This window comes from Oryx dammah, unplaced genomic scaffold, assembly GCF_014754425.2.
Source record: "Oryx dammah isolate SB20612 unplaced genomic scaffold, SCBI_Odam_1.1 HiC_scaffold_10, whole genome shotgun sequence".
Taxonomy (NCBI): domain Eukaryota; kingdom Metazoa; phylum Chordata; class Mammalia; order Artiodactyla; family Bovidae; genus Oryx; species Oryx dammah.
This window is the reverse complement of record NW_024070194.1, coordinates 53,169,151-53,187,333: the sequence shown is the minus strand read 5'-3', so window position 1 is coordinate 53,187,333 and position 18,183 is coordinate 53,169,151. Positions and strand designations below refer to the sequence as shown.

The window sequence follows — 18,183 nt, the reverse complement described above, 5'->3', positions numbered from 1 at the left end:
CTACAATTGGCAAAATATTTTATGTGCAATAGACTGTCAGGGAGCCTATAAAATAGCTATCAAACTATGTTGATTATATATAACAGCTGAATCAAAAGACAAGAAAGTTAAGTGTCCACTTCAAGCTATTAAGAAAATTTCCATAAGGTGCCATATATTATCAGATAAGTGAGGGATAAAATTTGCCTCAACATTTCATATACTTTTCTTTTGAGAAATCACAAATATATCAAGCAATGCATCTCACCAAGGTAACTGTCATCATAGGAAGCTGGAGCCACTTCTGTCTGCTTTTCTCCAGTCAATTTCCTTAGGATATCCTTGAATGAGTAGTTTGCAATGATATCTGCAATACTGGCTGTGATCACCTGACCTGTGGTCAAACAGATTAATAGGTTAACTGAATGAATGCATGAGTCAGGCCCTCCCCATGCAGACACAAGGCATTTGAACAACATTCATGCTCTTGAAAATAATCATGAGATTGCTTTGCATTTCTGACAGTGAATTTCCCTGCCTTGCTCTAGAATTGCAAGGTAAAGTCACTAACAGTTGCTTAGAGCTTTCCATGCTGACAGAAGAACCAAAGATGAACTATGTAATTTTTTTTATATAATATGTTTTTTTCTGTTTTCTTCTTGGAGTATAATTGCTTTCAATGTTGTGTTAGTTTCTGCTGTACAATGAAGTGAATCAGCTATGTGGATACAAATATCGCCTCCCCTCTAGGACCTCCTTCCCACCCCACCCCCACTATCCCACCCCTCTAGGTCATCACAGCACTGAGCTGAGCTTCCTGTGCTACCCAGCAGCTTCCCACTAGCTATCTGTTTTACACATGGTAGTATATGTACATCAGTCCTATCTCCTGATTCATCTCACCTTCCCCTTCTTTCTATCAAAATATAGCTGATTTACAATACTATGTTAGTTACAGGCATGCAGCATAGTGATTCAATATTTCAGAGATCAGTACAAGATAATGGGTATAATTCCCTGTGCTATCCAGTATATCCTTGTTATTTTTTTTTTTACATATAGTAGTCTGCATCTGTTAATCCTGTACCCTTTAATTGTATCTGTTTTCTCCTGCCTTTACATACTTCTTCCACATCCAAATAATAAACATATCTAAGAGTGAAGACACCTGTAGGCAAAATTTACTTGACTAAATTTTTATTCTCGACTATTCTGGCTATAGGAAACACCCTCTAGCTTTGAGATCACCTAGCCAAAATATGTCTTGTTACAGATGGGGAAACTGTGACCTAAAGTAGGGGTCTCTGAGCCCGAGGTAGGAGGCAGGATATCAAGTGAAGCTTCATCTGTATTCATAGCTGCTCTCCATAGCTCACATTACCAACTGAGCTCTGCCTCCTGTCAGATCAGTGGCAGCATCAGATTCTCATAAGAGTGTGAACTCTATTGTGCTTGAATCATCCTGAAACCATCCCCCACCCCCAGTCTGTGGAAAAATTATCTTCCATGAAACCGGTCCTTGGCGTAAAAAATGTTGGGGACCTCTGGAAAGAGTTTGAGTACATTCACTAAGGTCGTGGGGTTTTGCTGTTGGAATATTCTGCATTACAAACAAGGTTCTTTTTGGCCTTCTAGTAATTCTTTTTGTGTTCTCTCAGAGTACAGATGTCTTAGCTCTAAATCACTTACTAAGTTAATAGATTGTAAAACATATCAGCTTAAGCTAAAGGAAGAAATTACATAATCTCTAAGTCATTCACACTTTATGCTAAAATATATGCACAAAACATAAAAGTAAGACAATGGAAAGCAGCTAGGCCCAGTAAACACAGAGTTTTAGCAAAAAGAGAATCCATGGCCGCCAACATTGATATGATAAGAACACTGGCTAATCTCCCCAAATAAAGTCACCATCAGAAGTCTTGAAACATGATTGTATTGAGATAGACATGAATCAAAAAGACGGCCAGCAATGTTCCACTAACACTTTTATGCATTCCCATATGTATTATGGACATATAAGGGAAAAGTGTGATCTCATGTTCTTCGGGAGAAAACTGGAGGACTGCTTTCAAGAGACTAACACTGGATATTAAATTTAAAGCCAAATTATTCCTTGGGAATTCACCCATTCCCACAGTTTTCTGTTTGAAGTTCCAAAAGAATAAAACTGTTAAACCAGGCCATAACTATCTCCAAGTGGTCGTGACTGAAATGACTGCTCTTATATTAAGATGATTGTATTTACACATGCGTTTCTGAACAATGTGTGTACAATGTGCCAATTTTCTGTGGGTAAAAGTTGAATACCCTCTCCCTCTTTCCATGAACACACTGTCTTTGCTTATTTCCTTTAGTTGCTTCTATAGATATAATCTTAAGACTGAGTAAAAATTTAAAGTATCTGTCTCAGACAAATCCCTGTGCCCTTGATAGGGCTGATTTTCAGTCCATCATTGGTATAATACCCTTTTTTCAATGTAAAGAAAGAATTATGTGAAATTAATCAAGTGATTTAGAACAAAATCTTTTCAAACACACACTTTATTCAACCACTACACAAAATATATTACTTTCCAGTTTACAAAATAATGTTTAAAGGCTTCAAAAGTTCTTTGATGTTCATATCTGTATACTTACAAATTAAGCTAAACAGTACAGTAATTTCATGTAAAATTTTACCATAAATCAATCTCACCTGTATCTTTCACATTGGCTTTTTAAACACGATCAGGTGTCTTCCATTAAAAACAAAAAACACTTCACTCAACTATTCATCTCTCTCATATTCTACTCTATCTTTATTCTAAACTTGACAGCCAAATTGTCTGTATTCTCTGTAATCTCTCTTTAGGCATCCCATTCACATCCCTGGCTTCAGTTATCACCAGTATGCTAGTTCTTATTTTAGCCTAGATATCTTCTCTGAGTTTAAGCTCACATATCTAAATACTTATATGAAAAGTCTTGGACATCTCACACATGTTCATATTCAACATAACCAAAAGCAAACTCATCATCTGCCTTCCCCAGCCCCCTCCCACCCCATCATCTTTTGTCTTCCAGTGTTCTCCATCTCAGGGACTAGGATTCACCTACACCTATTCAGTTACAAAAGACCGAAAAATATTCGTGGGACTTTTCTGGTAGTCTAGTGGTTAGGACTTGGTGCTTTCACTGCAGAGCACAGGTTATATTTCATCTGTCAGCCAGCATTCAGAGGACACAACACTCCTGCATGGGACCACCCCAGAGAAGCCTCCTATGCTCTCACAGCCCTGTCTTGACATACCTTTCCTTGCTAGTATCGTGCCTGGAGTTTCTCAAGTATTAGGCTGGCCAAAAAGTTCCAGATGGTAACCTCTGCAAGTTCCTACTCATTACTGTATCCTCAGCATCCAGCACAAAGTCTGGCATGGCCTCAATATGCATTTATTGAATAAAGGAATGTTGTTGTCACAGTATTGTAAAATATCATTTATATCACCAAGTATCAATGCAAACTGAAATGATGCTTCCTTCACTGGAGAAACTAACAATTTGGAGATAAAATTAACATAATAAAAAGTCAGCACTTGATGTTACTTCTGTTTCATCTCCTTGTTAGAAACAACCCCTTGTTAGAAGGGGATTTCTTCTCTGCTAACAAGACATACCTTGCCAATAAAAACTTCCAGGGCCTCCAACTATAAGGTCTCCATTCTACAAAACAGAAACAGCAACAACAATTGAAAAACAGATTTTTTTTAAAGGGTGAGAAATCACTGTTCATAAGCATTGCCCAAACAATTTGCATACATAAAGTAATTTTTAAAAGAGGCCCTTATATCTGAGTCCTGCAAGTCATTTTCTTTCCTTTTATAGCTTTGTTATTTATGTGTTATCACATTAAATAATTTTAGTTAGATTCAATTAGGTAAGTAAAATTTTCTCCCTTGAGAATATATATATTCAGGCTTTTGGCACTGCCTCAGATAAGCAAAGGGCTTTCCTGGTAAAAAAAATCTTCCTGCAATGTGGAAGACCTGGGTACGATTCCTGAGTTGGAAAGATCCCCTGGAGAAGGAAATGACAACCCACTCCAGTATTCTTGCCTGGAGAATTCCATGGACAGAAGAGTCTGGTGGGCTACAGTCTGTGGAGTTACAAAAGAGTTGGACACCACTGAAGCAACTAACACTTTCAGGTAAGCAAAAGATCTACGTGTTTCATGATGCACAGTTCTGCAGACATGGTCTTTCGAGACTATAGCAATGAAAAGAAAATTTGGTTCCTGTTCATTTCAAGGTCACAGTTATGCCTGTCTTTTCCTACACATCTGCAAACCCATCCTTTCCCAAGACAGACTGTGAAAACTCCAGATAAAAATTTTCTGTTTTACTTATCACCCCACCTTCCATATCTTTCATCCTTAACTTTCAGTGAGGAAAAACACACAAGACAAAGAAAGTAAGATTTTAGATGTTGAGATTTATATTTTTTCAAAACCATGGCATCTTTGCCTCCTATATTCTTACTAAATATCTCTGTTTTTAATTTTGTGAAAGGATATGTGAATTTCAACAGTAATGTAAAATCTAATCATCCAATTACAGCTGAGATAAAAATTATAGATTCTTGTGATCTTTTTAGAAACATATTTCTTTACTAAGTTTTTGTGATTTTTCATTTTAAAAGACTGTTGTTTTTCAAGACTGTGTATTTCTTTTCTATTAATAGATTATCACATGCATAGATTATTACAAACAAAAAAATTTAAATTGCCAAAACAGGTTAGGTATATACCTAAATGTTCTCTTGATGGTGGCAGTTATTAGGGGGTAGATAGAAGTGGGAATGAGAGGCAGGGTGTAAAAAAAAAAATCAAACAGATAAAATAAATTTTAGAAGCTATAAGACCAAAAGAATTTACCTTATAAAAATCCAGACTAAATCCTGCTTGGCAGTAACCCTGGCCTTCAGGATCAGCATTGCCTGGAATGATCAAAAGATACAAATATATAATGCTATCATTCCCAAGATATATTTTTAAGAATTAAATTTTAATATATTTTATATTTTTAATAACACAGATACTCTCTTGTTTTCCCTATAGACTTCTAAATTTAAAATGATCAGTATGTGTTCTATTACTTATTTTAAAAATTTATTCTAAGTAATTTCTTAAAGAGTTCAATCTGTTTTCTTATTCCAAATGGCTCTGTCATTTTATACTAAGATCAATAGGAATAATGTTTCTCGAAGTTATGATACTAGATTTTACAACTCATGTTTATTTGAAGAAATAATATGTCTATCTCCCAATTATGTTCCAAGTTTCCCAAATGGCAATAATGTGTTTCCAGGGCACCCATGTGTTCTGACTGAAGCAATGCTACAAGAAAAAGAGAGCTAAACTGGCTTACGTGTGTGGAGCCAGTTTCTGCTGGGAGCACCGATGAGAGTTTTAATTTTTGTGATCTCTCATACAAAATTAACTTCAAATTATTCTATTATCATTAGGTAAATTTGGACATTGCATTTCTGATCACAAGGCATCTCACAGGAATACTAGAGTTCACAAAAGAGAACACTCTCTAGCAATGGCTTATTTTAGTCTCTGCAATGCAATTCACTAAGTGAATGTCCAATTGGATTTTATTACACAGCTTTTTAAACCATAAGCCGGTCAACATGTGGATTCCCAGCATATTAGAATCCTGGGACATCAGAATGAAGAATGTACTACTTGTCAATTGCACTTTAAAAGACCATCTACAATTTCTCAAGCACTTAAATTAAAACCAAAATACAGTTCAGTGGAAGGAATCTCAGTTATTATACTGTTAGATTCAAACATGAAAATAATTACCCCTTTCTTATCAAGGATACTCCTGAATGGAAACTAAAATAAGAGGGCAGGAAAGGAAATGCATATCATCACAGGAAGAATTTATAGGCTGGACATGTGCTTGTTGCAGACGATTTCTGAAATGGATCTGGCCTTTGCAGCTTTTCCTAGAATGTCTTCTGTTTTTTCTTTTCTTTGGTTAGTTCTTAGCTAATTTTAGCACTGTCATCAGCCATTCTTTCCAGATGCTCCCTTTATATTTTAAAATACTTTTTACCTCATATACCCTATTGTGCTTTTTTTTTGTGATCTGTTTTTAATTCAAATGTCAGTTGATGTTTTGTGGCTCTTTTAGGCTAAGTTCTATTTTTCCAGCTTTGCTGAGGTATATTTAATATACAAAAATGTACATCTTAATGTGTACATTTTGATGAGTTTAGACATATGCCTGATAGCACGATACCATGACCACAATCAAGGGAATAAACATATTCATTACCTCCAAAAGTTTCCTGTGCACCTCCTGCAAAACAGCTATTGCTTTTTTGTTTGTTTTTTTTCTGGTGAAAACAGTTAACAGATCTATCCTCATAACAGATGTTTACTGCACAGTACCTTACAATATATTTTATTTTATAACTATATTTCTGGTTCATAATTATGAATGTTGCAGAGTTCCTTAAAGTCTCATCTGTATAACCTCAAATGTCCAGGTACTATTCTTCTAGAAGTCCATGTGTGTAAATATCTGCATGTGCTCAGGAATATAGATGAATACATGATATATGATTATGTAAATACACATGTGTAATCTTGATTATATTTAAGAAATAAATTTTAATGCAAAAACCTTTTTAGAAATCCTTTTGAAAATCAACTGTGACTTTTTCAATATTGTAAATTATTCAGAAAGGAAGAAACAGGACCATTCTTTGAGATCACTTTGCTTCAAAACAGGAAACTAAAAAAATTGAAAAAAGAATAATTTTTCACAAAATTCATTAAGAAAATAACTAACTTCAAACGCTGAAGTGGTGATTATGATAGAAATGGGAGGTTATTTCCTTTGAAAGTAAGTTTTTCTCTTAGAATTATAGTTTATGAGAGCTGAAGGAATCTTTCTTCCCAGAACTTCAGAGCATCTGTGAACTTTACAATTATGTCCCAGAGTAAACTCAGGAATTCAGGGAATGATGCTCTCACATGTTTGCTTTCCAAGGAGATTGGAAGGGTGTATGTCAACTATCGCCACCTGAATTATGAATGACCATAAAGTGACAGGCATGTCATTAATATGAATGAGCAGACTACCACCCAAAATGCTCAAAGTGTCAGTAGCGGGGCTTTGTGGTGTGAAATGAACATGAGCGGCTTCTTAGAATCCTCTTTTGAAAGTAATATTTCTGGTCTGTGATACTGACCACACGCTCATGAACAAGCTGCTTTGTGTTAATGAACTGTGAACTCCTCAGAGAACACAGGAAGTGGGCTCCTTGGGTGCCTTTGAGGAGGAAGTACTCCCAGTAAGAGAGCGATTAGGAGGATGTGAACATTGGAGTTGTGTGCTAGAGAGGAAAGAACTCCTGGCCATTTGTTTGGTTGCTCTTCAATTCAACATAAACTTCACCACTACTTTTGTCAAGCTATTCTTTTATTTAGGAAAGTAAGTGCTGAATAAATTGGCAACATAATGTACCCATGTAATTCAAAATGCAAGCATACTATAATTTAACTTTTGAGATAATAATTCAAACTCCCCCTGAAACTCTTATCCCACAAGTTTAGATGCCTTGTGCAGTATTTTAATCTGAGCTCTCCCATCACATGGGCAGTCAGATAACAGGCAGAACAAGAAGCAGTAACAAGTTTTCTAAACAGTCATCCTTGATGTGGTTGGAATAAGATATATCATCGAGGCAGGAGGCATGCAAAGGGTGGACTTGTCATTTCAGCCATAATAGTTTACTGCTATGGGAGGTATTTTTAGTAAATCATGAGAAATATGATATGGATAGGTGTAAAAATTGATGAAACAAGTTCAGGTTTGAATCTAAGCTCTATCATTAATTGTATGAATAAATTCAGAAATTATTTATTGCTCTACCTGACTTTCATTGTAAGCACAATAATACACTAAGTCCCCTACATCCAACAAGTTCAGTTCTCAGTGTTGGTAACCCCAATTTGTTTATAAGATGTAAGTCCAACAAAAACAGCCTAGATACTGAACTAAGACAATCGGCTATATAATCCTGCACTGTCATAGGTTTATAAAACTTTTCACACAAATAACACGTTAAAAAAAAAAAGACAAAAAATCAAACATTTTTAATCTAAGAATACAGTAGTACCGGCTACATCATCACTGCTTTTACACTTGCTTCCAGACATCCTGGGCTTGAAATAAAGGTACTGTTCTACTGTATGGTACCGTTCAGTAAAGTACACAAAAGCACAGCCACTTGTAGAGCACGCATGCATGTGGCAATGTACGCCAGACATGTGAACTAACTTACCTCACTGGACATGCGAACCCACATTCACATTTTAGGAAGTTTGCAACTTGAAGCTTCATATGTAGGGGACTTACTACAATGACCTCTTATTGAACCCAGGGGCACAACACCTTGAGCAGAACGTGACACGAAATATCCCTCTTAATGACTGTTGCCTGTGCTTGGAAAGCCCCTGCTTGCCTGCTGTAATAACTGCTGAGAGAAGCCCTTCCCACCGTCCTGTCCAAACAGGCTCTTCTCCCAACCCAGGCATGTCACTCCCTACTCTCTTGCTTTGCTATATTTTTTCTGTAGCAGTTTTCACTACCTGATGTTTTATTAGAAACATTTATTTTAAAATTTTTTGTTGAGATATAATTGATTTAACATTTTATTAGTCCAAAGTGTACAACAACAATAATATGGATATACTGTGAAATGATTACTATGGTATATGCAGTTAACATCCACCACCACATAATGACAGTTTTATAAAGCTCTTAAGATCTGCTCTTATAGCAACTTTCAACTGTACAATATGGGATCACTAACTATAGTTACATCCCCAGGATATATCTTGTAACTGGAAGTTTGTGCTTTTTGACCGCCTTCACCCATTTAGCCCATACCCCCACCTTGTCAACTACCAATCTGTACTCTTTTTTCGTGAGTTTGTGTTTTTTTAAAGATTCTGCATATGATATCATACAGAATGTTTTTCTTTCTCTATCTGACTTCTTCCACTTAGTGTAATGCCCATGCATGTTGTTGTCAATGGCAAGATTTTATTTTTTTTATGGCTGAGTAATAGTCCATTGTGTATATATCTATATCCCATTCCTATTCCACATTTCCTTTATCCACTCATCTACTGATAGACACTTTGGTGGTTTCCATGTCTTGGCTATTGTAAATAATGCTTCAGTGGACATGTGGGTACAGATACCCTTTCAAGACAGTGATTTCATTTCTTTTGGATAAATACCTAGAAGTTGAATTGCTGGACCTGAACTTCCTCATTTACACATATGCTATCTCTCTTCTGGACTAGAATATGTTTTTTGAAGGCATAGATTTGCTTTCTCTTGTTCTCTGCTTTATTCCCTTAACAATAGACTAATTAGTACTCATCACTGAGGCCACAGACATCATTGAATTTATTACCTATGGATATCATTGAGCCTATTACCTATGAGCAACACCTCTTTTAAAGCCATTCAAAGTAAAATTCTGAGTTGACTGATTATTCAATTCAGCTGACACTTGCCAAGATGTGAGAAAGTGCCTGGTTTATTTCAGTATTTTAAAACAGGAAGTTATAATCTTCTTCTTACCAAAATCCTCACCACAAGTTCCCAGAATTAACTATTTCATTCCCAGCCCTTTTGATTTCTACATTTTAGAGGCCTCTTTAAGAACCTTCTAATACCCCTGATCCATTCTTTACTTCACTGTTTGATCTCTGATATCAATTTGCTCATTATCTGGCCTAAATTAATCTTGAAATTTAAAAATATTCACATGAAATAGTAAACTTTACTTATAGTTTTGGGAATCTAATTTGGGTTGAGTTTTTTAAAATCAATATCCTGAAATCAGTCATCACAATGTTCTTTTCAGTGACGTTTCTTTCTCTAACATCGTCTTGTGAATTATCAAGAATAAGAATAAAAATCCATTGGTTTCTACTGATAAACTCCAATGCTCTACATGACAGAAAAGTGGAAGAATTCACAAAAGGACTCTGAGTAGATCCATGAATCCAGAGTGCTGTCCCAAGGTCCTTGTGTGATATTCCCAAAGGAAATGGTTGAACAGTGGTGCTCCAAAGATGGCGCTTACAGGCTTGCTTTAAAGGATACTTCACCAGAAGATTCCCAGAACTGCCAGATGAGACATGGACTCCAAATGTACAGAATATTTTGAAAAATGGGATTAAACACATAAAGAAGGAAGGTATATCATGCTGACAACCTGAGTACAAATAATGCCAAAGAACACAACAGCCAGTGAGAACACAGGCCGGATGGAGACCTGTTCAGGTGCCTCTAGGTACAACCATGCTAACTAACACCATTCCTGCAATTAACAAGGGGACAGTTAGCATTTTTCAAATGCAGAGTGAGTTTCCAGTAAAGTCAGAGAGCTTAAGGCCTAAAATAAGGAGCCAATCAATTTGACTGCAGAAATTTTCTAAAATACAGAAGAGGAGCAGAAGAATTCCATGTCCTGGTTCCCATGTCACAGCTAGGCCTCCCGTGAGACTGTCAGTCTTTTACGTCATTGCTTTTTTCCTTAGCAATGGTGTTTGGGGATCACCTGCATTGGCTACTGCAGAAAAACTAGTGAGCTAAGTTCAGTTTCAAGAATAAAAATAACTTACTGTTCCGACAAGGAGAGTACTCAGCATACGCACTGAAATTCTGAATTGCTACATAGCAAGTGCCAACTGGGTCTTTTTCTGGTGCTGGTTTAAGAGTCCTCCAGTGATATAATGGAGCACAAGCCTGTGAAACATCAAAGACAATAAATATTTTTTTATGTAGATTCAACATACTATGCTTTGATTTGGCTTGTTGAATGGACCTCAATTTGTAACAAACAATGCTAAATTATTAGATGACTTAACTGGCCTCCAGTATGCTAATGAGTACCTTGGTAGTCAGAATTAATTAAACTTCCTAAGTCAATTTCTCAAAATTAATACACCATAGAATTGGAACAAATTAAACATATACAAAAGAATGAGATTTTGTCCCACAGGATATTAAATAAAATAAAATTAGCCTGACAAAAGTAAATATTTACGAAAGGTAAAGAACTCATATTTTCTTTTTTTTCTTTAAATTGGACCTGCATAAAAGCAAATGACCATTTAAACAGCGAATGAATTAGTGCAATGTCTTAAAATAAGAACTAGTTCCTTTCTTGGTCTAATTTTTACTTGAAGAAAACTCTTTTCAAATCAAAAGATGATGATGAGTTTATAAACCTCTGTTTTGTGGATTCCCCTGGTTTCTCAGTGAGGGTGTCTCTGATGATTTTTTTTTAAACAATGACTTACATTTGGACTGATACCCCCTTATCACAATGGGCTTATTTTTCATTTAATGATTTTTATTCATGACAAAACAAAAATTAAATAATGGTAAGAAAAATATGATTCTTGAGTGAAATCCTCTGGTTGCTTCTTCAGAAGCTTGGATTATCACAACAGCATGATATTTGGAAAGATTAGCAGATATAAAAGACGATACAGGAAATTCTCTTTAAGCAGAGAACACTGCTGGGAACAAGAGAAGCAATAAAAACACGTGCACCTTTCTGACTTCTGTTTTGCTAGCTTGAATCCTACATAAGTGTGTTCTTTTCTGAATATTCAAGCACTCACTTCTAAGGATACAGAAATACATAGTTTTCTAGAATCTGGAACCACTAGCTTCCCTCCAAATTTGATGACATCATACTTGAAACAATGCCAGAAAGTGGAAAGCAGATCCCAATTTTAAAGTCTTTTCACAGTTCCAAACACATCTTTGGTAATCAGTCTAATGTGTAACGACTTCTAGTAAAGATTACTTTACAAAGTAGCACCCTTCTTACTTGAGAATATAAATCATCTTTGCTCAAAAACTTAAGTTTGGGTTTTTTGTTTTCGTTTTTTCTCTCCTTCTAGATTGTAATGTCTTGGCCAATACTGAAAAACTCTCTGACTCCTCTAAGTTTCTTAACTTAGGGCCCTATTAGTGATCTGAGAAGGTATATGGTTAAGACATTTAACATTATGTGGAATGCTAAAAAGAGGTTTGAACAGGAAAAGCACTACCTATGTGACTCAGTATAAGCCAATTTGCCTCACTTTCCACATCACCATAGAATATTTCAATGCCATGAAATTCTTTCTAGTGCTTGCCTGCTTTCTGTCCCAAAAAGTTATCTTTTTTATACCAGCTCAGTTTCACACAGATGTGAAGTACAATGATATGACAATATTTGGGCTTTGACCCAGACTTAACATGTACACATATGATTCCTGAATATTCAAAACTATACTTCTGTTCATAGCAATTTGATGTTCTAATAATTGTCACATAGGGTAGAATTTAATTCTTTATTAAAACTGAAAAGGGACTTTATAGTATTCTATTTCCTATCGCATAATTTCGAAATTGCAAGCATGCCCTCAAATTAAACATTTTTATTATGAACATGGTGTGCCATTTATATTTTCAATGATTCTGAAGACTTCTACAAATATTGAATAAATGCACAATAGTGTTACAGATAAGTTTTGAAGACTTAAAATCAATACAGTATCCAAAGATTTTTTTTTAACCCCAAGCAGTTATAGATGGAATTAGCTTTTCAATAGTTATTCACATACATTGTAAGGCACTAAAGGATTAAAGAGTTTGCTGTTTTTTTTTAACCAATTCTGGAATTTGAGAACTATATTAAAGCAAATAACAGTTCTACAGAGATACTGTAAATGCTGCATTTGTAACTAAAGAGCGTTATCTATATTTGATACCTGTTTAATGTTGAATAAAGCAAAGCATTTTCTTTAGATACTTATTCTAATTAAATCATAATTCAAAGAGCTTTAAACAAATCCTAAAAGCCAAAGTTACTGCTTTATTTTGTAAGTAGATTAGAGCCAACAGTAAAAAAAAAAAATTCCCCAACAAAATATATTTTCAGATCAGCTTAATATCATTTTTTCTCAATAAATTAGACATGTATTATCACTTGGAACTACAGAGAAGAGAATCATAAAGTCACAGCATTTTAAAGCCAAAGATCTCTATCTGGGAATGAGAAATCTTTAAAAATTATCAGTGAACTCAGAGAACCATGCAATTGGTAGTTATATATTTTTATATATTTATTTTAATAGGATAATTACAATATTGTGATGGGTTTTGACATACATGAGTATGGTACTGGCACAAAAACAGAAATATAGATCAATGAAACAAAATAGAAAGCTTGGAGATAAATCCATGCACCTATAAGGTCTTCACCTTATCTTTGACAAAGGAGGCAAAAATATACAATGGAGAAAGGACAGTCTCTTCAACAAGTGGTGCTGGGAAAACTCGTCAACTATGTGTAATAGAATGAAATTAGAATACTTTCTAATAGCATATACAAAATAAGCTCAAAATTAATTTAAAGACCTAAACATAAGACCAGAAACTATAAAACTCTTAGTGGAAAACATAAGCAGAACACTCTGACATAAATCACAGTAGGATCCTCTACGGTTGCCGTATTTTTAAAGAAAACTTTCTGATAGTTCTAAAGAGGATCAATGATAGCACAGGAGATTAACTTTAAAACAATCCTCTGGAAAACCAGCCTTATTTCCTATTGCTTTAAAGACTAAAATAGATTCTTTAATTTTAAGCACTAATATTTTTGGTAATGCTGATAATCTTATCTTTGAAAATCTGATACATTCCTACATGAATGGATTTTTGTACATACGAGTTTTAAACCATTTCAGTGTACATATTACTCCATAGCAGCCCCAACAACACACAGCTGATACTCACCACCACTTTTCCTTTGTGAGCTCTCACCGTTGCTCCAAACCATTGATTCGATTTAAACTCTATAGGTTCCTTAGTTCCATTAACTCTTATCTTTCTGTTGTCTGGCAAGGAGGACACATAGATCGTTAATCATTTGTAAAACCTGGCAGCCAATTAAAATATGTGATAATGAATCTGCCCATTAAAAAACAATTTCCATACACATGGCAGGGGGTGGGGGTTATTTGATTAAGTCTAAGCTAGACCTTCCACTTAGAAAAATACCAGTGAAATGGAAATACATATTTGAACATGACAGTTCCTACCTTAAAGCATTTTTTTAAATGACTTACATTTTCAAGGATAAGGGTACTGCAAACTTGATGTAGACTCTGACAGTCTGGAATCTACACTTTGGTCATTGATTTGTATCAGATGGGAAGACCAAACATTCATAACTACTCTGGTGGTCCTAAGATGGCAGAGGAATAGGACGGGGAGGCCACTTTCTCCCCCACAAATTCATCAAAAGAACATTTCAATGCTGAGTAAATTCCATAACTACTCTGAGGAATTGCAAATCTTTTCTGAAAGTAAAACTACCTGGAATCCCCTTGGTCCAAGAAGCACAGCTTTCTAGGCATGGCTTAGCTAGAAACTTGAAGGACTCCAGGTTCCTGGTTTTTAACTGAGCAACATATGTCTATGCAGCCACAGAAAATAACACCTCGACACAGCTTTATCCACACTTGGCAGATGTTAGCACAAGGGGACCATCTGAGTAAAAACTCAACCCAAGACACACTTCAGGTCTTAATAAAAAGCAAATATCTTTTCTTTCACTCCTGTTGTCAATTGACCTATTTCCCACATGGTTCTAACCACATAGTTCTAACTGAACTTCCTCAGTAATGGTTAATGAATTTCAAAAAGATATTTATACTAAAGCATCTTATTAGTATGTGTTCTCTTTGGTATGCATTTTTCTTTTCCCTCCTTGGCTCTATAATGAATGCATTACAAATGAACTTTTAACTTCTATTAAGTGAGGCCAAAGTATAAATGTAATTAACATTCCGTTGAGTTTATATATGATTACAGACTTTTCAAAGAAAGAAACTATATATATATATTTAGTCAATCAAAAATTGACACTTTGATATGTCAGAATAAAATTGTTAATTTCCTTCTTTAAAATATTATGCTTTAGACGTTTCTGAACTTTTAAAATATTAAAAGCAAGTTCTGGAAATCCTCATCTAAAATGCACACAACAGGCAAAGAACTGGAGCATCTTACAGATTAGAGCATAACGTTGAAAACAAACATTTCTGGGACTTCCCTGGTAGTCCAGTGGTTAAGAACCCTCCTTGCAATGTAGGAGATGCAGGTTTGATCTCTGGTCAGGGAACTAAAATCCCACATGCCATGGAGGAAACAAGCCTGCGTGCCGCAACTACTGAACCTGTGTGTCTGAACACTGAACAACTAGAAAATCTGTGCACCTCAACAAATGATCCCGCATGTCGAATGAAGATCCAATGCAACCAATAAATATTATAAAAAGAAAATATAAACATTTCTATTTGTGTCTAGGCAAGAAAGATCATCCCTGGAGAAGGGAATGGCTAACCACTCCAGTGTTCTTGCCTGGAGAATTCCATGGACAGAGGAAGCCTGGTGGGCTAATAGTCCATGGGGTTGCAAAGTTGGACACAACTGAGTGACTTTCACTGTCAGACCATTTTTCTAGATTCCACATATAAGAACTGATGCTTTTGAACTGTGATGTTGGAGAAGACTCTTGAAAGTCCCTTGGACTGCAAGGAGATCCAACCAGTACATTCTGAAGGAGATCAGCCCTGGGATTTCTTTGGAAGGAATGATGCTGAAGCTGGACTCATTGGAAAAGACTCTGATGCTGGGAGGGATTAGGGGCAGGAGGAGAAGGGGACGACAGAGGATGAGATGGCTGGATGGCATCACTGACTCGATGGACATGAATCTGAGTGAACTCAGGGAGTTGGTGATGGACAGGGAGGCCTGGCGTGCTGCAATTCATGGGGTCGCAAAGAGTCAGACACGACTGAGCGATTGAACTGAACTGAATTGATAGGATACTTGTTCTTCTCTTTATGATGCCTTGATCTGCAGGCAGTGACCTTTCTGACCTTCCCAGCCCCAGTCTTTCCAATGATCCAACATATACTTCTCAGTCTGCATGAAATTCCTTCCTGGCTATAATACTCTGTGCTTAGTCATTCAGTCATGTCTGACTCTTTGTGACCCCGTGGAGTGCAGCCCACCAGGCTCCACTGTCTGTGGAATTCTCCAGGCAAGTATACTAGAGAGGGTTGCCATGTCCTCCTCCAGGGGATCTTCCCAACCCAGGGATTGAACCCAGGTCTCCTGCATTGTGGGCAGATTCTTTACCATTTTAACCACCAGGGAAGCCCAAAGTGGTTTCTATTTGCTGACCAAACTCCTGTGACATGAGGCAATGCATTTCAGATAGGACCACACATCCCTGTGAAGCAGAAGGATGGCATAGGTTACCCAAAGTGCATTGTCAACTCCAGAAAACTCTTGGAAGGGCCAGTGGGAGATGGTGGAGCCATTAGTTACCAAAGCAATTCTCTCCTTTGTATATCCCAAACTAAGCCAAAAGCTAGAGGAAAGTTTTATAGTGACTACATGTGATTTACAGCTTCTAAAGTGCCAGGAGGGGCGAATTCGCATTGAGAAGCAAACCTCATTTCTGCCAGAGATGCTCAAAGTGTTCAAACAAACCTTATGCACACCAGGACCCAGGGACCCCACAGAGACTGAGACAGAACTGTCTTCGAGCACCTCCTGTGGAGGTACGGGTCGGTAGTGGTCTGCCACAGGGACAGGGGCTCTGGGTGTGGATATGGCATAAGTCCTCTTGGAGGAGGTCGCCATTAACCCCACTGTAGAGTTGCCAGAATTTACACAGGATGGGAAATTGATTCTTGGAGGGCACAACAGAACCTTGTGCGCCAGGACCCAGGAGAAAGGAACAGTGACCCACAAGAGACTTGCCTCTGGGTGTCTGGGAGTCTCCAGAGAAGGCCTGGGTTGCTGGTGGCCTGCTGCAGGGTTGGGGGTACAGACTGTGGCACTACATGTATGGAATCTTTTGAGGGCGGTCATCATTATCTATATTACCTCCACTATAGTTTGGCACCAGGTAAATAGCAGGGATGGAACACAGCTCCACCCATCAACAGAAAATTGGATTAAAGATTTACTGAGAATGGCCCTGCCCATCAGAACAAGACCAACTATCCCCCTCAGTCAGTCTATCCCATCAGGAAGATTTCATAAGCCTCTTATCCTTCTCCATCAGAGGGCAGACAGAATGAAAACCACAATCACAGAAAACTAACCAATCTAATCACATGGACCACAGCCTTGTCTAACTCAGTGAAACTAAGAGCCATGCCGTGTGGGGCCACCCAAGACGGACGGGTCATGGTGGAGAGTTCTGACAAAACATGGTCCACTAGAGAAGGGAATAGCAAACCACTTCAGTATTCCTGCCTTGAGACCCCCATGAACAATATGAAAAGGCAAAAAAATAGGGCACTGAAAGATGCCCAATATGCTACTGGAGATCAGTGGAGAAATAACTCCAGAAAGAATGAAGAGACGGAGCCAAAGCAAAAACAACACCCAGCTGTGGATGTGACTGGTGATAGAAGCAAGGTCTGATGCTGTAAAGAGCAATATTGCATAGGAACCTGATATGTTAGGTCTATGAATCAAGGCAAATTGGAAGTGATCAAACAGGAGATGGCAAGAGTGAACATCTACATTTTAGGAATCAGTGAACTAAACTGGACTGGAATGGGTGAATTTAACTCAGAAGACCATTATATCTACTACTGTGGGCAAGAATCCCTTAGAAGAAATGGAGTAGCCATCATAGTCAACAAAAGAGTCTGAAATGCAGTACTTGGATGCAATCTCAAAAATGACAGGATGATCTCTGTTCGTTTCCAAGAAAAACCATTCAATATCACAATAATCCAAGTCTATGCCCCGGCCAGTAATGCTGAAAAGCTGAAGTTGAATGATTCTATGAAGACCTACAAGACCTTCTACAACTAACACCCCAAAAAGATGTCCTTTTCATTATAGGGAACTGGAATGCAAAAGTAGGAAGTCAAGAAACACCTGGAGTAACAGGCAAATTTGGCCTTGGAGTACAGAATGAAGCAGGACAAAGGCTAAAAAAGTTCTGCCAAGAGAATGCACTAGTCATAGTAACACCTTCTTCCAACAACACAAGAGAAGACTCTACACATGGACATCACCA

At 37.0% G+C, this 18,183-nt stretch overlaps 1 protein-coding gene across 1 annotated transcript in view; it reads right to left on the bottom strand.

Moving 5' to 3' along the window:
- The window catches only part of ITGA8 (integrin subunit alpha 8), a 193,442-nt gene that overhangs the window by 148,188 nt on the left and 27,071 nt on the right, over positions 1-18,183 (bottom strand). The window contains exons 3-7 of the mRNA XM_040248977.1: positions 13,863-13,963; positions 10,688-10,811; positions 4,892-4,953; positions 3,636-3,681; positions 248-373 (exon numbers count right to left, since the gene is read on the bottom strand). Coding sequence (XP_040104911.1) covers positions 248-373; positions 3,636-3,681; positions 4,892-4,953; positions 10,688-10,811; positions 13,863-13,963 — 459 coding nt within the window. The remainder of the gene's footprint in view (positions 1-247; positions 374-3,635; positions 3,682-4,891; positions 4,954-10,687; positions 10,812-13,862; positions 13,964-18,183) is intronic.